General features: G+C 43.0%; 1 protein-coding gene across 5 annotated transcripts in view; it reads left to right on the top strand.

The window, feature by feature from the left end:
* LOC148039587 (Transducin/WD40 repeat-like superfamily protein) overlaps positions 1 to 23,926 on the top strand; it is a 174,787-nt gene that overhangs the window by 87,209 nt on the left and 63,652 nt on the right. For 4 of the 5 annotated variants that reach the window (XR_015693007.1, XM_087692058.1, XM_087692055.1 and 1 more), the window contains 3 exons: positions 6,769 to 6,905; positions 6,999 to 7,208; positions 7,400 to 7,578. Coding sequence is in view for 4 of the 5 variants with exons in the window: in XM_087692058.1 (XP_087548184.1) it covers positions 6,769 to 6,905; positions 6,999 to 7,208; positions 7,400 to 7,578 (526 nt within the window). In the remaining variant the exon portion in view is untranslated. The remainder of the gene's footprint in view (positions 1 to 6,768; positions 6,906 to 6,998; positions 7,209 to 7,399; positions 7,579 to 23,926) is intronic. The other variant, XM_087692059.1, reaches the window with a different exon arrangement.

The raw sequence follows: 23,926 nt of genomic DNA, 5'->3' as shown, positions 1-23,926 counted from the left end.
AACACTGTTATGCCGCAGCATCTTGAGCAACCCCCTCCACCACGCGATTCTTGACATGGTATCAGAGCCGCGCCATTGAGAGAGGATGATTTCGAAGATTGAAGCAAAGGAGAAAAAGCAAGGTTCGAGCAAGCAAGCCGCGGGTAAGAAGCTCTCCCATCCTTCAACTCTTTCTCTTGGCCGTGGGGTTGTTGAGTGCATGATAGAGGTCGGGCTAGTGCATGAGCCAGTGCCGGACCGTTTTAGGTCCCATTAGTGGTGCGTCTACCGGAAGCCACTTATAAGTGGTGGTTTTCAGATCTAGGGTTTCTAGGGACCAAAAGGAAGTTGGTTTATGTCCTCTGACAAGGACCGTCAAGCCGAAATCTAGAAAGCCGAACGTGCTGAGAGAGCGAGATGGCGGTTAGAGATTGTAAGCCATTATTCTCCTCAAAGGAGTAGTTCAGTACGTATACGGAAGCAATGCATCAATGGACTTGCAAGATGCATTACTCCGAGTGAATCCAATTGTCCAAGAACTTAAATTGGACAATTGTAGCAAAGATGACTCTTGAGATCTGGATAAGAGATGCCATACGTGTGGAGAGATAGGGCACATCCATAGGAGCATGAAATTATGTTCAGCTAAAAATACTTAAATTTTGCACCTCGTTTTATGCCCCTGGCCTTCAACTCCTCAAAAAGACAATGTGCCTGATCAACATTGCTTGCTTTAACGTATGCATCCATCATGAGATAGTAAGAAACCTGCTGTACAGCTCAAATGATCAATTGCATTCTTATGTCACACATTATTAAGTGGCCCAAAAATGAGAAGAACCAAGGAATGTCAAACTACATCAAGAGAGAGCTACAATGACAAGTCTTATTCAAGATTCTTCAAGGGCATGAGAACGTGAGAAATATGACGGAAGTAGCAGAGTATATTCACAAGCTCTCACACAAACAAGCAACTATGCAAGAGATATGCACAGAGAATGCGCAAGAGACTAATTAACAGATTCGCTTAAAGTCACTACTTAATATTGGAAAGAGGTCTTCTTCTTTGTAAGGTCATGAAGTGGAGAAGCCATACGTGCAAAATGCTTGATGAAGTGGCGGTAATAAAAGCATAAGCCAAGAAACGATCGCACCTCATGTACATCATGAAGATGAGGCCATTCTTGGATTATCCTGATCTTTTCAGGATCCATTTGAATCCCTTCAGAAGAGATGACATGCCTAACGTAATTTATTTTATGCATGAAAAATTCACTCTTTTTACCATTTACCAAGAGTTGATTTTGTTGAAGTAATTGTAGAACAATCTCCAAGTGCTGATGGTGCTCCTCTTCATTCTTGCTAAAGACAAGAATATCATCAAAGAAAGTACCGACATATTGTCGATGCTCTCTAAAGATGCGCTCTATCATTCGATTAAAGGTGGCTGGTGCATTGGTTAATCCGAAAGGAACCACCAAGAATTCATAAAGACTGTATGAAGTGCGGAAAGCAGTTTTGTGTACATCTTGTGGTATTACCCTAATTTGATGATAACCACTCTTTAGATCAATGCGGCTAAAAACCTTTGAGCCTTCTAGACGATCCAAAATGTCGTCAATTCTGGGAATAGGAAACCGATTCTTCACAGTGATTTTGTTGAGGGCTCGATAATCAATGCACATCCTGAATGTGCCATCTTTCTTTTGAACAACAAGAACCGGTGAACAAAATGGTGAGCTACTTGACCTAATTAGCCCACGATTGAGTAGGTCTTCGACTTGCTTTTTGATTTCTTCTTGTTGAGGACGGCTCACACGGTATGGTGCTATATTAGGAGGAGAATTGCCCGGAATAATATCAATATGATGGTCTTCTGGCCTTTCTGGGGGAAGCTGATAAGGAAGATCTTCCGAAAAACAATCTTTATACTTTTCCAAGAGCTGAAGTCGCTCTTGGTTTTCAGCATTCATATTATCTTTTACATTAGTGACATAAAGCAAACAACATTGAACACAATCCTTAATTGCTCTAGAGACTTGCATATGGCTTACCATAGGTATGGTGTCTCCAGAAACTCCAGCTTGCATCTCGTACTTCTTGCCTTTGTTGGTGAGTTTTACCTTCTTTTTCTGAGAGAAGATGGTTGAATCTACTCTATGATTCCAGGGCATGCTAAGAATCACATCGCAACCATCAAGGTCTCTGATACAGAAGGTATCTTCGTCACTATAGCCTTGAATTTGAAACTTGAGCTTGCCAATGTAGAGTGTCACAGTCTTCACCGTGTCACCTTCATCGGCATTTAAAGCTTGGCGAACTTCTGCTAGAGTGTCCATCTCTTCATTCTTTAATCAAAGCTCTTTAGCTAATTGCAAGGAAATGACATTTTCATTCGCCCCAAGATCTATCAAGAATAGTGCTTGCTTACCTTGCAACTGTCCCCAAGCTTTTAATAATTTGCGCATCTCTGGAGTGTGAGTTGTGTTTGCAACTACATCACTGATAGCATTGATTTTCACTGGCGACTTAGGCTTGTTGTCAGAAACCTTGCTTTGTCCTTTGTTTGGACATTGCTTCGCTATGTGGCCTGCTTCTCCACATTTAAAGCACTTTCCTTCTTTCATGAAGCGCTGCTTTTCTTCTTCGGAAAGTTGCTTTGCTTGTGGGTATAGATTGGAGCGAAATTGAGGAGCATTAGGAGGTGCATAGGGCTTCATCTTCTTTTGATTTGATGGCTGCTTTTGCCGCTGTTTTTGTCCTTCATTTGGGGCTGAATACTCCTCATCATCAGCTACTCTCTTCTTATCATTCTTTTGGAATGATTTGTTGACATTGTGCTCCATTTTTCATATCTCAGCATGGTCAATGAGTTCCCTGAGACTAGAACAATGATAATGATTAAGAGCAGTACGAAGTTTAAAATGCAAACATCCTTGAAACTTCCTAAGCTTTTCCGAACTGCCGATCTTCTTGAAATGTTGGACCTTGAAAAGTAGCTCCCAAAATCTCTTGGTATAGTTACTAAGTGACTCATTTTTCCTTTGCCAAAGCCGATCCCATTCCATTTTTACATCTCTTTTGAAATGAACAGGAAGAAATTGGCTTTGTATCATGCAAACAAAGGACTGCCATGATTTTGGGGCAGCATGATCATATTCCAACTCCGTCCACCAAGTATGGGCTAAGTCGGTCAAATGTAAAGCTGTAAACTTAATCTTTTCTTTTTCTTTATACTTGTCACGACCATACAAAATTTGAAATTGACGAATAAACTTCAGAAGAAGATCCGGATTTCGGGAACCATCATACATACTGAACTTGATCTTCTTTTCAAGTTGAGATAGTGACTTAGTCTTCTTCTTCTTCTTATGCCTTCGTCCATGCCCGGATCTTGAGGTTGAAGATGATGAAGTGCTTGATGGGGATGAAGATGGAGACGAGGGTGAAGAATATCGACGCCTTTGACGATGATGAGGTCTTCCACGAGAAGGGTGTGACTCTTCGTCACTAGAAGAGGGTCCATCAGAGTAGGTGCCAGATGACTTTGAAGAAGAGAATGAGCTTCGACGCGATCTCTTTCTTTGTCTTGAAGTAGAATGGGACTGCCTCTTAGAAGTAGTTGGACTTCTTGATCGGCTCCTCTCATTGGTATGGCTTTGTCTCCTTGAAGCAGATGGGCTTCTTTCCTTGAATTCTTTGGGATTCTCAACTTTTTCTAGTTTGAGAAGTTGCTGATTCTCCTCTCTAAGACTTTGAATGGCTTGAAGGATAGCACTCGACTGATCCATTGAGACTCTAAGAAAAATATGCTCAAGCACTCAATGCAAGGGCTGAAAACAAACAAACTTATAATTGTAAGCACTACCAGTGTTGGGGTGAGGACCGAGCCAAAGCTCTGATACCACTGTAAACGCCCCGAACAACGTAGTATGCTTAACAATTATGATATTTGCTTATTTTCGAAATTTAATATAAAAGAAAATGAACACTTAAAGCTGAAAATGAAAATTACTCACAAAATTACAGCCATGAAAATGTAAAAGTAATGGAGACAAGATTGAGGGTTGAAGATGGGCAAACCACCCGCCCCTTCCCCCCCCCCCCCCCCCCAAATTATGATATTTGCTTATTTTAGAAATTTAATATAAAAGAAAATGAACACTTAAAGCTGAAAATGAAAATTACTCACAAAATTATAGCCATGAAAATGTAAAAGTAATGGAGACAAGATTGAGGGTTGAAGATGGGCAACCCCCCCACTCATCAGTGACCAGCTCCAATGTACTTTTCTTTATATCTAATTAGTGCAAAGGAAACAAATTTAATAAATCATTATATAGACAAATTAATGAAAAAGGATACAAATTCTGTTTCTATAGAGTTGTGACAGTTTCTCGCGATGAAACTCTAAAATTTCTCTCTACAACATTCTCTCTCATCCCCTAATAATCTCTCTGGTTATCTCAGCATTTTCTAGCAGTTTGAGCCATTAGAGAAGGAGATTTCAATCTTTGCAATAAAACCCTAATTTACAACAGAATTTAGGGTTTGACAACTACCTCGGGATGCATGCTTGGAGTCGAGAGCCTAGGGCTTGAATTCCAGTTGCTAAATTGAGGAATTTCAAGGAGATTCAAGAGATCAGCTAGCCAATATTAGCTATGGGGCTGAATTTGTCTTTCAAGGAGCAAGGTGAAAGCCAATCTCCAAGCAAACCAAACCAAGAGGCATTTGGATTAGCGGAGGAGATCAGAGGATCTTAGCTGTACTCCTTCCATTTGCAATATAAGATAAAGAAATACTGTAAGGGGCGCTAGTTTTGGGGCCAACAGGTTGTTCATTGTCCAAGATTAAAGTGGTAACATTTGCATTTCTAGTTTATGTGAATTTTATGCATGCTGTAATTATTGTTAAATAAGGTTAGTACTACCTTATTTAAGAAGGAAGACTGGTTTCACTGTGCCCTAAGCTAGGCTCATGTAGTGTCTATAGGATATTGATACTCCAAAGGATCTACAATGGGGGGATTTACGCCTTGTGTAAGTGACAAGTAGGGTGCCTGCTCAAGAAGGGCTTTTGATATGATGGATAGTATGATTGAGCTGAAGCAGGCATGCCCACTACAGATTTCTTTGTGAGGGATAGTATAGATTGGGGTGAAGCAGGCATGCCCACTACAAATTTCTTTGTGAGGGGCTTTTGATATGATGGATAGTACGATTAGGGTGAAGCAGGCATGTCCACTACAAATTTCTTTTTGAGGGAAACTCAAGAGGCTTTAGGATAGTTAAGAGTCTCAGTCCACCTAAGGGATGACCATAGAGGGCACTTTGACATTGCCACAATCTACACATACACGAGGGATTTCGATTGGTCGAGCCTTCCAACTTGGCCGATCCAAATGTCCCAGACGACTTGGACACAAACATCAACGGCATCTCCAGAGGTGGATATGAGAGAGTATTGTTGGGGTAGAACTAGGCCCTCTATCTCCCCATGAGATTGTATTGGATAGAGCTCTTCTTTACTTATAGCTTTTAGGTTTCTTCTACTGTTCATCGACATTTACATTTATAGTTCATTTCAGACAATTGTGTCATCATACTATTGATTGTAACTCATGGTTTCATAGGTCATTTTGGCCTTGTGCAGATGTTAATATATCACAGAATGGTGGCTGCCTTGTGAGGGCTTTGGGCAGAAGCTGGCTTACCAATGGTTTTTTTGGGGGGTTTTTGTCTTTTATTGGGCCATTCTCCCTCTTGTTGCCCCTGGGCCCTAGAATCACCACCATTCACTTCCCCTTGCATGGGGAAGGGGGGACAAGTGGGCTCAATATCCGCTTCCCTGGTATCCAACAAAAACTTTTTAAAAAATAATCTATGAGGAGTTTGATTGTGTGTAAAGAGTGTGCTTGTGTGCATAAGGGTGCTTATGGATTGTCCATTCAAGACGGATCCTTGAGCTTTAAAAAGTATCACAAGTCAGATTCAAAATCAAGGGTCTTTTTAGTGCTTGGCATTACCCCGAGTTCAATAATTTGGTGCCAACTTAATGTTGCTACCTTAAAATAAGGGTTTAAGTTAAAGGCAATCCCTTAGAATTCCCTTTGCCTAAAACCTGATTGGGAACCTTTGGGAAGGATAATGATGTTTCGTTTGGATACATAACATTGGGTGTCCTAGGCTTGTTGTTCGATGACCCCTAGATACATTCTTCACAATTCAGGAGGATCATACCCTGATGGTGGATAGAGGGCAGCAGGGTATAGATTTGCCTAATCTTCTGTGGAGGATCCCTGTCATTGCGTTATAGGGGATGTCTTGGAAGCTGAACCCTGTCCATTGTCTACAAGGATATGTAGGAGTGGCAGTTTTTTTTGTAGGAGGGTCATTCCCTAATGAGTTGAAGTAGGATCCATGAGATTGCATTGTGTTGTCTTCAAATGTGCTTGTGATCAAACTAGGTTACAAAATTTTTTGCCTCACAAGGAAAGAGTATTTTATTAGGTATATCTTAGCTGCTTTATGTCCTCATTTTGTAAAAGTTAATATACCAGCACCTTGAGTGTAGTATTCAATTTTGGAATTCTTTTGAAGTTGTAAGAATTTCTGCCAAGAGATTTATAAATAGCTCATCTCAGATGCCTCTATGATTTTTTGCTGTAACTATGAGCATGTGGTAGTGTTAGACACCTGGATTTAGACCCGGGTTGAGGGAAAAGGGTTATGGAAGTATGTGTTTTTATCAATATAGTCGGTATCTGGATGGTACTTGCATGTTCAGATATGGTCATACTTTGAGAATGGAGTTGAAGGTGCAGATGGTGCAGTGGAAGAGATCCATGCAGAGATTCAAACAGCTGAGGGATTAAAAGGGTCAGACATACTTATTTCAGGCAGGGAGAATGCATTAGGGTACAAGTATTGTTCATTCTACTCCCTTTTACTTCCTTGTTCATCAACTTTGTGTTCTGCATCATCTTTTCTACTTATACTGATTTCTATTTGGCATAGAATGTGCGAGATTCTGCATTCCAAGGAAGTTGATGAAGCTAGATTCCCTCCCATTTGTCCTCAACGTCTCTTTCCACCATATTCATCAAAATTGGAGGAAAGATCACGTTCAACTAAAGAAAGGCCACCTCATCTGTCACAGTGTGCTACTTTCTTGCATTTCCAGTCAAAAGTGACAGCTATCAAGAGGAGGACATGTAATGATGTCATGTATCCATTCTTTTCAGGCTGTGATAAGGCACTATGGATATTGATAGTTTCAATATGCTTTCACGAAAGATCTGGTCTCTACGTTTTCTAGTAAGTTTTTAAAGAACGGCGTGCGCTGTTTGCAGTGCGACTTCATGTGTTTTCACAGGAAGAATGTGCTCATGCCAAGTTCTCTTGACATTTACCTCCAGATTGACTACCCTCGGTTCAGCCCGTGAGGGAGGAGCCCTTCACATTTTGAAACAGAACCAGGATGTAGCTGATAATTGGAGACATGGTCAACATCTTCCATTTAGTATTTTCAGGTCTGCTGTTACAGATTCTAGTGTTTGGACAACAGTGTGTTGCGGGCATGCAAAGGCAGCACTTGGTAACTCAATGCATCTTTCATTAGTCCCTCAAATATGGATAGTAAATTAGATTCTCTGTAAAGTAGGTTGCTTCTTTCCATGCACTCGAAGGAAGACAATGGAAGTGTTACAATTTTGGTGCAATCACTGTTTGAAACACAAAGAAACTAATTTGTCTATTAGAAATCACTTGCATGGCCATTTCATGTGTGTCTCAAGGTTGCTCAGACAATCATGCTATCTATAATTTCCATGGCTGCCATGCACAAAAAAGAGCTTGCAGGCAATCACACAGTCCATCTACTTGATGGTAGGGAGAAAAGAGTATGGTAGGGAGAAAAGAGTATGCATCACATCTGTACTCTTGAAAGAATGGGATGAGAGGTTTTAGATCTGGAGACCAACATGACAACTCTCTGATGGTCTTTATTTAGAGATATAAGCCTTGATCAGCAGCCTTGAATTTCTAGAGCACAGGTTTTCCTTGAAGAATGGGCATTTTGCACGGTAACACTTGTATTTAGGCCTCATGATGGCATGTTCTTAAAGCTCGTTGGTAAAGCTCAAATCATCGGTGCTGTTGGCTCATGTACTTTGTTCCAGGAAAGTGGTCCTTGAAAACCCTATTAGCATTCAACAGATAATCTGTTGCAAGCAAACTTTTTATATGTGATATGTTTGCTTATTCTTGGACTGTTTCCTGGGCTGAAAAACTACAAGCTCAACATAAGTTGACTAGGATGGCACTAATAGGGCTTGTCTCTACTGCTGATGCACTTTTGTCTCATGGAAAGCTCTGATGTCTTTTAGGTTGTTGAGATAGACTTTTCATGTGCCTTGAGGGTATGGAGATCTATGGGGTCGATTTCATGCTTTTTATTTGCTTGGGATCCCTTTCCCTAGCTGGACTTTGGCCTTGGCAAGATTGGAAAATAAAGGGCAGGTTGATTTTGGACCATGCACCAGCCAACGAAATCTATCATTTGCTTATTGGGATTAGGCATGGTTGATGACAAGGGAAAGTCTTTATCATGTCAACAGATGACTAACAGCGAGATAGTAGGGTTGGCGGGGAGGAACACGGAGTGAACTCGGCAAACACGGAGAAGAGAAGAGAAGAGAGAAGAAACTATGATGAATGGAATGATGAAGTTCTGAATCATGGAGTGAATGTGATACAAGGGACTAAGGGTGCCGTAGCACAAGGAAGATGATGAAGACAGCCACGAACGACCACAATGTCCTCCTAAAGGGGTGTGAGGGTAGTGGAGAGGCTGGAGAGAAGAGGTGACGGCGGATTGAATGAATCAGCCGTAAGGAATGAATGAGAGAGTGGCCTATAAATAGGCACAGTCAGTCTAGGATGGCGCCCCTTTTTGAGGCTGCAAACCCTAAACGCAAATCCTAAAAGCAAAACGCAGAAACACAAAAACGCAAACTGCGGATGAAGGGTTTCTCAACACCCCCTCTCAGGCCCAAAAAGGGGAACAAGAGAAGAGTGAGGTGGAGATGCAATGCTACATGCTGAAGAATGCTCATGCAGCAGGTGTCACTTGGACAGTGTCCCTCGTGGGAAAATTGTTCACTTACGTGAGTGCCCTAGTACAAAGATGATGAAAACATGCAATGCATAGGAGGAATGTCGGACTTTGTGTGGTGCCGATAACCATAAGGATATGCCCGTACTCGGTCTCGGGAGGGGGCTCCATGCTAACCAAGTGACCAAGGCAAGAAGAGAAGAGGAGGAAGAAGACGTAGAGGATCCCTGAGATCCAAGATTTCCACCGAAAAGAGAACCTGCAATAAAGAACAGTAGACAGAGTGAACTGGAGAACCCGAAACTCAACCTCCGGAGAGAAGCCACTAGCTCCATGCATCCATGTTGGAAGCAATACAAAGGCCTTGTCACCAAGTCACAACTGAACCTCTGAGGTCCCGATCTAGGTGGTACCTGAAGATCCTGGGTATCAGTAGAAGAGATGACTGGTCGAAGATAGTCACTCCAAGAAAGTAGAGGATGGGTGAAGAACTTCATGTGGAGTAGGTTTCCCCTCTGAGGTGAGAGGTGGAGGAACCCTCGTTGAAGTCGAAGAAGTAGATGCCCCCTCTGAGGGCAAAGAAATAACATCTCCCTCTGAATCCCTCTCTGAAGTAGAAGGGGAATCCAAAAACTCATGGATCACGGACTCCTCCATGTCTGATGACGAAGGACGTACCGCCGATCGTGCCGAAGAAGCTATCTGGGGTGCCGAAGAGCTCCCAGAGGTAGCCTCTCGAACCTGAGTAGTCGAGGGTGGGGAAGGGTGGGGCTCAGAATGAGCAAGAGGTGGGTAACAGTCGCTGTCTCTTAGTGGAGTAGATTGGGTAGCCGAACAAGAGGAAGGAGTCGAGCAGCCACTGTCTCTCGAAGGCGCAGACTGATGAGGAGACGATATCAAACAATCACTGTCTCTTGATGGAGCAGACTGTAGATCCGTAGGTCGTGGAAGCCACTGTACTAGAAAATAAGTGGGAGAAGATTGCTGTTGGCATTGCGACGATCTCTAGGAGGTCGTAGCGCCAATCGATCCTCCATGTGCTTGAAAGGACTTAGTGCGCATCGGATACTCTCATTGCCTTCAGCATACTACTCTGATAGCCGATGTAGAACGATCTTTATGGCCCAGAAAGGAGAGGTGGCACAAGGAGTGCCTTGTGGAAGGCGTATATACTCCGAGGGGTGGGGAGCAAAGGTCGAAGTCGGCAAGCATCGGTGGTGTGTCCAGTGATGCCACAATAGGAGCACCCAGTAGTCTGGTCATCTATCGGTAAAGAAGCCATGGATACCAGTGTGCCTTGCTGAAGAAGGAAGAGGTCAGCCACCATGAACCACAAACCGCAATGTCCGCCTCAAGGGGTGTGAGGGTTGTGTGAAGGGTTGGAAGTGAGCTGCCAGTGGGAGGAGGATGTGACCAGCAGTAAGAGGTTGCAACCAGTAAAAAAACGCAGGTGAGGAGAGAAAAAAACTAAAAACGTAGGCAAGACAGCTTGCAGGAGAGAGAAAGGCTAAAAATGCAGGCAGCATGAGAGAGAAAGGCTAAAAACGCAGGCAGGACAGCCTGCAAGAGAGAGAAAGACTAGAAACGCAGGCAGCAGGTGGGTAGTACAGCTTGCAGGAGAGAGGAAGACTAAAAACGGAGGAAAAACAGTCTGCAGGAGAGAGAAAGACTAAAAACGTAGGCAGTAGGGGAGAGAAAGACTAAAAACGCAGGCCGCAAGTGATAGAAAGGCTAAAAACGCAGGCAGGACAACCTGCAGGAGAGAGAAAGACTAAAAACGCAGAAAAAAAAACAGCAGTAGCAATCAGTACGCTGAAAACAGCTCCGAACAGTGTGTGGTAGGCTGGAAATAGGCGTCAGACTGTTGTAGACAGCAATGGCCAGCTTGGACTGCGATGTCCTCCGTGTCCGGGGTGTGGGCAGCAAGTTGAAATACTTGAAATATGCAAAAACGAGATTGTTTTTTTCAATGGAGAGTGATCAGCAACAGTCACTTTGCTGTAAATAGCTGCAAACTGCAGGTGGAAGGCTGGAAATAGGTGCTAGACTGTAGATGACAGCAAGGGACAGCTAAGACTGCGATGTCCTCCGCGAAAGGGGTGTGGGCAGTAAGCTGATAACCCTTGAAATCTGCAAAAACGAGATTTTGATGTAGCGGAAGAAGAAGAGAAGTGGATGCCGAACCCGCCACCGGTCTTTGCCTTCACTGGAGTGGAGGATCTTTGCCGCTGTTTGAGCAGATCCAGCTCTGATACCATGTGAAAAGATGACTAACAGTGAGATAGTAGGGTTGGCGGGGAGGGACACAGAGTGAACTCAGCAAACATGGAGAAGAGAAGAGAAGAGAGAAGAAACTCTGATGAATGGAATGATGAAGATCTGAATCATGGAGTGAATGTGATACAAGGGAACAAGGGTGCTGTAGCACAAGGAAGATGATGAAGACAGCCACAAACCATGAACCACGAACCGCAATGTCCTCCTGAAGGGGTGTGAGGATAGTGGAGAGGTTGGAGAGAAGAGGTGACCGACTGAGTGAATCAGCCATAAGGAATGAATGAGAGAGTGGCCTATAAATAGGCACAATTAGTCTAGGATGGCGCCCCTTTTTGGGGCTGCAAACCCTAAACTCAAACCTTAAAAGAAAAATGCAGAAACGCAAAAACGTAAACTGCGGGTGAAGGGTTTCTCAACATTTATCAAGTACCAAAAGGTCGCACTTGGTGAACATCTTTAATGATGGTAGGATGGGTAAACAAAACCCACCCTTCAAATCCTAGCCTTTTGTGTGGTGGATATTGGTGGGTGGTCTCACTTTTGTTGAGGCTTGTTAGAGAAGAAACATTTCCAGCTGTTTCTGCTTCTTTTGGACTGTAGCTCCAGAGACTTGTAGGCATATGTTTTTGTCTTACATAGTTGTTGTCACATGTGACCTTTGTGGTCTTGGGTCTAGAGTTCTATTACTTGTGGACATCCACGAGAATGGGTCTTTGGTAAATCCAAAATTGGTATGTTTTGTGCAGCCACATATGCTTGTAATTTTCCATGTTCTTTGTATTTGGCGTTGTGGCATAATTGGATGCATAGAAATACTTTCATCTTTGATTACTAGCCATTCCTTAGGAGACCAATAGCACACTATACCTTGTTTTACGTGTGCCACAACTTGTCTAGAGGTCAATGGTTCCTTGTTCTTCTTGTGTCACAACTAGTCTAGATGTCAACATTACCTTCAACTTGTTGATAACAACAATGTGGTTGGAAGTTGACATGATCAAGGGTAGATAATGAGCTAGCATTTACATAAAAGTTTCCACACAAGGACCGTGTAGGGTGTGGGTAGTATGAGTCACCTAAGCTTACTTAGTATATAGTATATAGTACTTACCACCTTATCTTGGTGCTTGGTGGATGGACATGAGAAGATCCTAAAGTTGGTGGGTTTTACTTAAGGTCAAGTACATTATCACACAATAGGTTCAATCGTAAGGGAAGGATGTGCAAGGTTATCACACAATAGGTTCAGTCCTAACGCAAGGATGTGCAAGGTCATTTGGTTAGTTGAGGATAGAGAGAGGGAGGTATGAAAATATAACCTTAGAGAACAGTATATGCAAGCTGTGGGGGACTGAGATTGAGTCAGAGGAGCATTACGCTCGTGGATGTACAATGTACAATGAGATTAGAGGAAGATAGCGTTGCCTCTTTCGAGAGGTCTTTGGACACCTAAGGCAAGTCGTGGAGTATGAGGACCAGAGATGTTTGGCACTATTCCTACTTTTTTTTTTCCCAAGAGAAATGTGGCTAGTTATATTACTCAGAAGATTTTACAATGAAGTACATGTGCTCAACAGACTGGCTGGAGCTGATAGAAAGTCATACTAGAATCATGTACATAAGGCTCTCAAGGCGGCTGGGGAATGGAGGATAGAAGCCAGGGAGAAGGAGAGTACCACCACTTGGGGTTGCCTGCTTGCATCGTGAAGAACAAATCATGGCCACACCAAGTGCGTAAGAAGTGGTGTTGGAGCTTCTCACAAGCTCGAGAGTTACCGTGCACTTGATCCCATCAGCTGTGGAGGGGTTGGATGATCAAGGTCCACTGTTCTACCAAAGTTGCGATTCATCTGAAGGATAACCTCCACTCCCTGAGCCGTGGCCTGCACTCTTGGAGGCCCTCCCGAAGAAGGACCTTCCATGTTTGCATACCTAGTGTGAGCCCATGAACCACCAGCTTGCCTGTTAGGGCCAAACTTTGATACTCTGGGTTGATAACCCCCAGCACCCCCTCAAAGCGATGCTGGATGATAGTCGCCTATGCCACCTTGGTATGGGAGTCCCTAGACACATCTGAGCCAGCCCAGCTATGCTCCAGTAGGTCAACTTCCTTCTGATGGAATCAATACTAGGAGAAACTGTTAGGCTGGGGTAATGTTGAGTTCCATCGAGAAGCCAAGATAACAGACAGTCTGCTGTCACTTGCTCACCCATTTGAAACCCAAGTGGATGCCCCACTCAGTGCTAGAATTTCGATCTGTGAGAAAACTAAGTGATTTTTGCCAATTGATTTTCACACCTGTAGTTGTGCAGAATACCTCCAATACAAGTCACACTTGCTCCAGCATCACCTCATTGTCCTCTACATAGAACGCCGTGTCATCTACATACTCAGAGTCCACTAGCTTTGTCTCCTCTCACTGGGAGTTTACGGCCTCATAGTCCACTTAGTCTCGAGCGAAGAAAGTAGGACATTGCCTCTGTGAAGAATAGGAAGAGGTAGGGGGCTGGAGGGAAACCTTGCTGGACCGATTTCTTCAACTGAAACTCCTCCCTCCTTCCTCCCTCCTTCCTCCAATGAGTACCCTGCTGTGGCTGACTTGTACAGTGCAGATATCCCACTGATCCACTCCTGGGGGAAGCCCAGGTGTGCCATAGTACCTTCCATGAAGTCTTAGTTGACCCTATCATGTGCCTTCTCAAAATCCAGCAGAAGCATGGCCCTCGTCTGACCGCTATGCTGATCCCACTTAGTAGCCTCAAAGAACGTAAAGGCGTCATCGAGGATGCTCCCATCCTGGACGAAACCTGTTTGTGTGTCATGGATGATTTTTGGGAGAATGGGGCAAAGCTTGCTGCCAATCATCTTGGCCAGGGCTTTATAGGTCACTTACAACAAGATGATCAGCCACCACTAGGATAAATCCAAGCGGTCTCCCCCTTTGGGGAGGAGATTGAGTAGACCTGCTGACAGGCTGCTCGGCATCTGACCCGAATGGAAGACCTACTGAAATGCTTGAGGCAGGGGGTCCTTCACCACCTCCTCATGTTTGGAATTCTGGGGCAGTTCTGCCCATTTTGTGTGTGGAATGCCGCAGCTAGTTCCTTTTGCATGAAGGGCTCAAGGAGTACCCGTCCAACTCCTCGGTCACAAAGGGTGGGATAGAATCCCAAACCTGTTGTCTACATTAGAGCACCCTGTTTGATTCTGCCTCCTATTGGAAAAGTTGCCTGTAGAAGACCATAAAAACTCCATCACCTCCTTCAGGCTAGATCGGACCCTACCATGCTGGTTGCGGAGACTATGGATTTGGTCTCTTGAGGGATGTGGCTAATCCACTTGGAAGAACTCTCTGCACATCGTGCCTCCCTTCCGTGCCCAAAACACTATTGAGGTATGGAAGGAGAACTCCGAATGCCTATTTTCTAGGCTCACGAGGGCTGCTTGTGATTGTAGCTCCTACTATGTGTGCAAAGTAGGATCTCTAGGTGCCTCTTGGAGCAATCTTTGAATGACTGCTAGGTCTCCCCAAAGTACCTTCTCCTCCTCCTAGGTGTCGATCCTGAAGGGTTGTCTCTTGACAGATCTTGCTCGATTCCCCTAAAACCTCACCTCCTTTGCAATGTGGCCAGCCCCACCTAATCCGTGGTCCAAAGCGGCTCGAACTGCCTCTTCACCTCCTCCAGTCCATAGGTCGAATCAGGAATGCGGCAAGAGTGGCTATCCAATATTGAAGTAGGGCATCTAGTGTGAAGGGTACTGGAGAATGATCAGATAGGGTCGTCCTAGCTGTTGAGATGGCAAGCTCAACACGTGCGGACATTGATGATGGACCGCCTGGCTAGATGAGTTTGCACGTCTACACTTAGCACGTTGGTGGTCATTATGATACTCACATGGCCACTGACTTATCACTTATTATATTTAGTTTGTTACACCTACCAACAGCTGGCAAAGATATAATGCCAGTCGATTAGTGTAGTCAGTTATGCACTGTTTGACTTAGAAGGCCACTTTCCTTTATGTTGTATCTTATCTATACTTTGTGTATATTGTATAGTGAGTGAAAGAAAAAGAAGAAACCAGTAAGAAAACGTTTTGGTCTCCATCTCTCTTCTTGTGTTCTTGAGTGAGCTTCCTCTTGTGTAGACAGTCTGTGTTTGGCGAAGCAGCTCAAGCACATCTCCCCATTACGCTATTCTTGACATGGTATCAGAGCCGCGCCATTGAGAGAGGCTGATTTTGAAGGCTGAAGTGAAGGAGAAGAAGCAAGGTTCGAGCAAGCAAGCAATGGGTAAGAAGCTCTCCCATTCTTCCACTCTCTCTCTTGGATAGTGCCCGTGGAAGCACCGAAAGGAGGGTCGAACAAAAATCTCAGATTGCTGTGAGATTTGGTGTGCGAGCAGATCACTGTTATTTTGGGCATCTGAGGCCATTTCAAGCCACGTTTTAGAGCCGTAAGGTTGCGGACAATAGTTTCAGGGTATACTGTGATTTCAACTGTATTGACCGAAAGTGGGTGCGCAGGTTACAGATTGCGAATCTGTAATTTTTGAGGTGTCTGCAGGAAGCAAATATAAGGTTTATCTGCAAACAGGTTGTAGATTACATACACTATTGAACAATGAGTGAGAAAGGTTGCTTGGTGTATTACTGTGCACGTGTTATGAAAGATTGCAGAAGACTAGCTTGCTCTGTTGTATCCTTGTTTGGGATAATGGCGGAGAACAGTGGAAATCCCATTATTGAGAAGCTCGATAAGAACAACTACCTACCCTTCATGGAAGTTTCGTGTGACGAACTTCCTCATTGGAAAGGGTCTTTATGAGTTTGTTTTAGGTGAAGAAAAGGAGCCAGAGCTGGGTATCCCTCCGACTGCAGATGAGTAAAAAACATGGAAAGAGTGAAATGTGAAAGACCAAAAGGTGATGCATTGGCTATCTGCAGTCATTGATAATACTATGCTGCGACATATCAGGAATGTAGAAACTTCACATGCAGCTTGGACAAATTTTGAGAGTATGTTTTCAGTAAATACAAAGGCACGAAAGATTCAACTCAAGCAAGAGTTGAATGCCTTGAAGAAAGGAAAAATGTTTGTCAATGAGTATGTGTTGAAGGTGAGGAGCATTGTAGATGCTTTAGCAGCGATTGATGCAAGGCCGGATGATGATGATTTGGTTTCATACACTCTGAGTGGCCTTAACAATGAGAAGGCATGGAAATCATTTATTACTTCAGTATATGTACGGAAGCCATTTTCAGATTTTGATGAGCCGATCTCTCTCATGATTACTGAAGAGATCAATACGCAGGGTGATTCGTCTGAAAGAAATGGTGAACAGGTTCAAGCATTTTACTTGAGTTCAGGAAGGGGACGTGGTAGATCCTCTTTGAGAGGCGGTGGTATGGGACGTGCTGGCGATAACCAGCAAAACAAGTTCAATCAAAAGTTTGGTGAAATACAAGTTTCTGGAGGCAGAGGAAACTTTAGAGACAGGGGGAGCTCTAGAGGAAGAGGTGGATGGCAGAACAGAGGCTTTGGAAATTCTGCTATTGTTTGCTATTATTGTGGCAAAACATGACATATTACAGTTAATTGTTATGCTAAGAAGGATGATATTCGCAGTGGTAAATTGCAGCAAGGAAACTATGCATCGTCTTCACGACAGAAGGAAGAAAAAAATGAGCGTCTGTTTGTTATGCAACATATGATGAATGTAGTTATAGGAAAGGGGACACATGATGATGTATGGTATGTCGATTCAGGTGCATCTAATCATATGACTAGTCATGTTGAATGGTTTGGAGAGATGCAGGACTTACAAAACCCAGGTTATGTGCAGAGGAGTGATGATTCATGCCACCCGATTTCACACATTGGAAAGGTTCCCTTGTCCTTGTATGATGGCCAGGCAAAGAGTCTGACAGATGTATTACATGTGTCATCAATTACAAAGAATCTAGTGTCTGTTGGCCAAATGGTAGAGCAGGGGTTGTAGGTCCGATTCAATGCAAAAGGTTGTTTTGTAGAAGACTTTAATGATAAGTGTAGGTTGGTCGCAAAAGGAAGTAGAGTTGGCCGAATGTTTACTTTAGATGCTGGAATTCTTGCAATGGATGTTGCTATGTATGCTAAAGGAAAAGTAGTTACAGATATTGAAATATGGCATAAACGTATTGGACATGCAAATGTGCAAAGACTGAAATTAATGCAGTCTAGAGGATTGGTTACAGGGTTGCTTTCTTTTAGAGTTGCAGAATTGCATAAAGTCTATGAAGTATGCCAGTTTGGTAAGCAGGCGAGACAATCCTTCTCGTATGATAGAGAAGTCAGTATAAATATACTTGATGTACTATATATAGATGTTTGGGGGCCTATATAGAACGTATCTTTTGGTGGCAGCAAATACTTTGTCACATTTATTGATGACTGTTCAAGGAAGCTATAGGTATACTTCATGAAGGAAAATAATGATGTGTTTGAGCACTTCAAATCTTTTAAGGCAGCTGTTAAAACAGAAGCAGACTTAAAAGTGAAGTGTTTAAGATCAAATGGAGGGGGAGAGTACCTCTCTAATGAGTTCAGTGGCTTCTTGAGGACTCATGGGATAAAGAGGTAATTTACTTGCAGGTATACTCCACAGCAAAATGGTATTGCAGAAAAAAAAACAGGCATATTGCAGAAGTTGCACGGGCATTAATGACTGAAAAGAATATGCCCAAACATTTTTGGTCTGAGGTTGTCCATACTGCTGTCTACATTATGAACAGAACTCCCACAGCTGTAGTTCATGGGATGACTCTTGAAGAATGCTTTACTGGCAAGAAGCCTGATGTATCGCACTTGAAGATATTTAGCTGTGTTACATACGTTCATGTGCCAGATGAGCTACGGAAGAAGCTTGATCCAAAGGTAGAAAAATGTGTTTTTATTGGATACTCTTTAGAGCAGAAAGGGTATCACTATTATAACCTTGTCACAGGTGAGTTCAGAGTGAGCAGGGATGCTATCTTTGATGAGTTGGGAAGTTGGTATACACCTGCTGGTGATGTTTTGGATGATGATAATGATCAGGACAGCTATGTGCAGAAATATAAACAAGAATCACGGAGTCTTAGTGGACCAGAAACATCATGTGGTACTACATCTACAGTGAGCCCTTGGTCTGGGAGACTAAGGAGTAGCCCCACATCTTCAGGTAGATCTATAAGTGTTGCAGGGAAGGACAAAGCAAAGAAGAAAGTGCTGGATGGTAATGATGCATGTACCAGTCATTTGGGATTTGATGGAGATTCTAGTGGTTCGGAGTGTTTGGATGATGAGCTTGGCATTCCTTCAGTCAGGACACCAGGTGTACAGAGAGCTCATAGTAATGTAAAGGCTCCATTGAGTGATCTGGTGGTATGCAGATCTAGCAGGGTTAGATACACTGTTAAAAGATTTGGTTTTGAAGGTTATGCAGCTCACCATTATGCTTATATGGTGAAACTAGTTGAGGATGTTGAGCCCACTTGTTTTGAGGATGCTGTTGGTTATGCTCATTGGGATGCAGTAATGGATGAGGAGATGGCTGCATTAGAAGCCAATAAGACTTGCGATTTGCTACCCTTACCTAAGGGTAAGAAAGCTATTGGCTATAAGTGGGTTTACAAAGTCAAGCATAATGCAGATGGTTCAATTAGCAGGTATAAAGCTAGGCTGGTTGCAAAAGGCTATGCTCAAACATATGGCATAGATTATGAAGAGACATTCAATCCAATTGCTAGGATGGCAACTGTTAGGTGTGTGATTGCCTTGGCAGCAGCCAAAGGTTGGAGTTTGCAGCAAATGGATGTTAAGAATGCATTTTTGCATGGTGAATTGCAAGAAGAAGTGTATATGGAGCAGCCAATAGGTTATGAGGATTTAGAGCATCCCACATATGTGTGCATGTTAAAAAAGACGCTCTATGGGCTGAAGTAAGCACCTAGAGCATGGTCTGATAAGATTGGAGAGTATCTTGTCAATATTGGATTTTGTATTTCTGATGCTGATCACTCACTTTATGTGAGAAAGGGAGATGCAGGTTTGGTCATCATAGTTATCTATGTGGATAACTTGATTATTACAGATGACAGTGACAATGGGATTGCTGAAGTTAAGGACTTTTTGAAGAAGTTTGAGATGAAAGATTTGGGTGAGTTGAGATACTTTCTTGGTATTGAGGTGATCAGATGTGATGATGGTATATGGCTGTCCCAAAGGCAGTATGGCTTGGATATGTTATCCAAGTAGGGCATGACAGCATGTAAGCCTCTTTCAGTACCATTGGAGAAAAATGTGAAGTTGAGTGCTGACATTGGGGATGAGATAGAAGACCCTACTGTGTTCAGGAGGATAGTGGGGAGTTTGATTTACATGACTATCACAAGGCTAGACTTGAGCTATGCTGTTGGCCTTGTTAGTCAGTTTAAGCAGATGCCTAGAAAGCCTCATTTGGATGCAGTTAGACGTATATTGAGGTATGTGAAGTCCACTTTACATTATGGACTTTTTTATGAGGCAGGTAAGGATGTACAGGTCTTTAGATACACAGATGCAGATTGGGCTAGTAGCATGTCAGGCAGAAGATCTACGAGTGGATTCATGTTTTCCCTTGGTAGTGCAGCAGTTATATGGAGCAGCAAAAAGCAACCTACAGTTGCTTTATCGAGTACAGAGGCTGAGTATAGAGGTGCTGCTATGGCAGCATGTGAGGTGGTATGGCTGCAAAAGTTATTAGGTGATTTGGACGTGCAGGGAGATGGTTCAGTTGTCATTCATTGTGACAACATGAGCAGTATACAGCTAGCTAGGAATCCAGTGTTCCATGCTAGCACAAAACACATTGAGGTGCACTACCACTTTGTGAGAGAGAAGATACTTGCAGGAGAGATTGACTTGGTATATGTCAGCACACAGGATCAGATAGCTGACATTTTCACGAAGGCATTGGGTGCAGAGAAGCTCGAAAGTTCCGAAGCTTACTTGGAGTTACAGAGATAGAATTGAGGTTGAGGGGGAGTGTTGAGATGGCAAGCTCAACACGTGCGGACATTGATGATGGACCGCCTGGCTAGATGAGTCCGCACGTCTACACTTAGCACGTTGATGGTCATTATGATACTCACATGGCCACTGATTTATCACTTATTATATTTAGTCTGTTATACCTACCAACAACTGGCAAAGATATAACACCAGTCGATTAGTGTAGTCGGTTATGCACTGTTTGACTTAGAAGGCCACTTTCCTTTATGTTGTATCTTATCTATACTTTGTGTACATTGTATAGTGTGTGAAAGAAGAAGAAACCAGCAAGAAAACGTTTTGGCCTCCATCTCTCTTCTTGTGTTCTTGAGTGAGCTTCCTCTTGTGTATACAGTGTGTGTTTGGCGCAGTAGCTCAAGCACATCCCCCCATCACGCGATTCTTGACACTAGCTAGCTGCCCTCTCTGCTCTCCTTTAAAGCATTCCCACTCCCCACCATAAAACTTGTCCAATTGCTTCAAGAGAGTATCACCCAACCACTTGTAACATTAGAAAAAATCCAATGAGCAGTCTCATCTTTGGAAGGCGGGTCCCTCCAACCATCTCACTCTCCCACTGTGAGAAGAAAGACCTCCCATGTCTCCTGCTCCTCCTTCACCATGCCCTAGAAATCTTTCTAGGGCCTTGTTGATCTTCTAAGGTCTCTAGATAAGAAAGTCGGATGATGATGGATTCCATGTTTTTTCACATTGTGTCCGCATAGTATCACGACATCCACCCCCTCTGAACCTGCACATCCTCCAGTATGTGCCAAAATCCTAGTTGTAACGGGATTCTGAGTCCTCATCCTCTGCAACCATATCCTTTGCTTCTTCATCTTCCATATCTTCCTGGCTACCCCCTGTATCATGGCCACCATTTTCTTCCAATTCTGGCAACTCATAGGCATTAGATTCCCGTCTCTTGAATAATTTGATTCTTTTTCTTACTACCGGAAGTTTTATGGCCGTCCTATCTAGTTCATTTAATGCATAAGTAGCATTATCAAACACATGTCCAAACCATCTTTTGGAAATTTTACGCATGGCACTATGCTGGTTGTCTAAACTGCTATCATAAACCAATACCCAATCTCCATCTTGTATGGTTCTTGGTTTCAGTCTATGCCTTTTGTCAAACCGTTTCTTGTTCTGTATACTTGCTGGCCTTAATTTTGCAATTGCTGCCTCTATGTCTTTTGATTTCCTTTCCAACTGTCTAATGCGCAAGGCCAACAACTTCTCTCGATTCAACTCCTCCTCCCAAGGTAACACACTTCATGTGATTGCCATCTCTTCTATTGGTATGATATGTTTTTGATCATACATCAATTTTGCAGGCATATATCCTGTAACAGCACTATGAGTTGTTCTGTCAGCCCACAAAGCATAAGGGAGCAATCGTGGCCACTCTTTTACCGTCTCTCCACATGCTTTTGCCAATGCCTTCACAATAGGTGGATGTCCTCTTTCACTTTTGCCATTTCCTTCAGGGTTATAGGTTGAAGCTAAAGCAAGCTTTATCCCCAACCATGCAAAGAAATCATGAGCTTCATCTGCATCCAGCTCACCCCTATCTGCTATAATTTTTTCCACATAGCCATACTAACAAAAGATCTCTTCTAAGAGAAAAATACACACGGCATTTGTCGTCTTAGTACGTAGAGCTCTCCCTTCCACTTGATTAGTCAAGTCTTCATGGGCAAGTACAAGATACCTCATTTGCCAAAGACCTGTAGGCATCGTGACTAAATCCACCACCCACTTAAAATGAAGAGACAATGGATATGTGGGCTGCAATCCATCCCGATGTCTCACAGATGAATACATTTGACATGTCGTACGTGTTTCCACAAAGTGAGCAACATCCTTATACATACCCTGCCACCAATATCTTTCTTTGATTTTTGCAAAAGTACCCCAAACACCTCTATGGCCAGCCCACAAGCTTTCATAAAATTCTTGCATAACATTTACTTGTGAAGCTCTGTCACCCAAAACTCGCAATGGCATATCCTGTTTCTTTTTAGCATGTTTCCATAAGTATCCATCTTTTAAGAAAGACCCATAGGCTTTCCTCTTGATCTTCTTAAACTCCTCATTTGACCATTCATGTCTCTTTGTTAATGTATTGAGGTATTGACTAATTCTCAGCCACTCTCTTGTATATTTGTCTTTCAGAAACATTTCTACACAAGATGCAAAACATCTAAAGCGTCTTCTCTTTGTTGTCCAAGCTTCTGTTAATGCTGTAGCAATACCTTGCATTGCTAAATTCACTCTTACAACATCATTTTCAGCTGCAAGAAAGTCATCTTCTTCCTCCTTATCCATCATCCCATCTTCATTCTCATAGCGTGCCCGAGATTACATGTCTGCCATTGGGTTATCTCTTCCTGCAATATGGTGAAATTCAGGGTTCAAAGATTTGATGTATACAATCCACCGGAGCATAGCAATGTTCGGGGAAGCACAACTAGTAATCATATCCAATACTGGCAAACAATCGGTCTCAATGACTACATGAGCATCGATAAAATACTCCTTATAACATTTAAGGGCTGCCACAATTTCCCTTTACTTGTGGATACCTTCTCTGTCGTTCGGTCGATACTTAGGCACCAAAGCGAATTGCATATCTTTGCCCTTTCTCATCATCTTGCGCGATTGCCCATCCAATCCCGATTGGACTTATATTAATAGTAATAATGATAGGCTTTTCATGTGAATAGTCAGCCTTTCTCAATATAGAAGCAGATTTTAAGAGTTGCTTCCATTTCTTCATTGCTTTCTGATGCTTCCTTTTCCATTGAAATCTCTGACCTTTTCTCAGAAGCTGATATAGAGCATTGGCTACATGTGCAAAGTGAGGAATCCATATCAAATAGAACACTCATGCGCCCAAGAATCTACGCATCTCTAATACATTCATGCATACATCTTGCATTCTATCAATTCCATCTATTTTTGCTGGTGATTGTCTTCACCCATAGGGCCCACACATATGACCAACAATCAAAACCTCTTCAGCTCCAAAGACAGACCCTTGTCCAGAAAGAGTTAAATGCACCTCTTTTAGACACGTCAAAATCCTCTCACAATCCACAATATGGTCTGCAACAAACTGTTTGCATCCACGAGCATCCATCTCTTCATTCTTTTAATCCACTGTACACCCTTTGATTGAAACATCATCCAAGAAGGGCATTGTCAATTGTGGTACAAAATCCCTGAGTATCCTATTCCTAAAATTTGTCATGTGTGCCACTAAGTTTGTTGCACCTTGTGGAAGAGTACACATCCGTACTAACCCCAAGGGAGTCTTCATGGTTGTGATATCCCTACTTTCAATTGCAAGCTGAAACTGATCATACCCCGAGTAAAGATCACCCAAAGAATAGATCGCTCTGCCTGTAAAAACCTCTGCGGATTCATCAACCACAGGATCTGCATCCACATTTCTTATGGTCACTTTATTGACCGGTTGCATGTCTTGAATA

Source organism: Lygodium microphyllum, chromosome 2 (genome assembly GCF_053477565.2).
Source record: "Lygodium microphyllum isolate KBCC chromosome 2, Lygodium_microphyllum_v1.1.10, whole genome shotgun sequence".
In the NCBI taxonomy this organism is placed as follows: domain Eukaryota; kingdom Viridiplantae; phylum Streptophyta; class Polypodiopsida; order Schizaeales; family Lygodiaceae; genus Lygodium; species Lygodium microphyllum.
The sequence above is the reverse complement of the archived record's forward strand: the minus strand, read 5'-3'. Positions and strand labels throughout refer to the sequence as shown.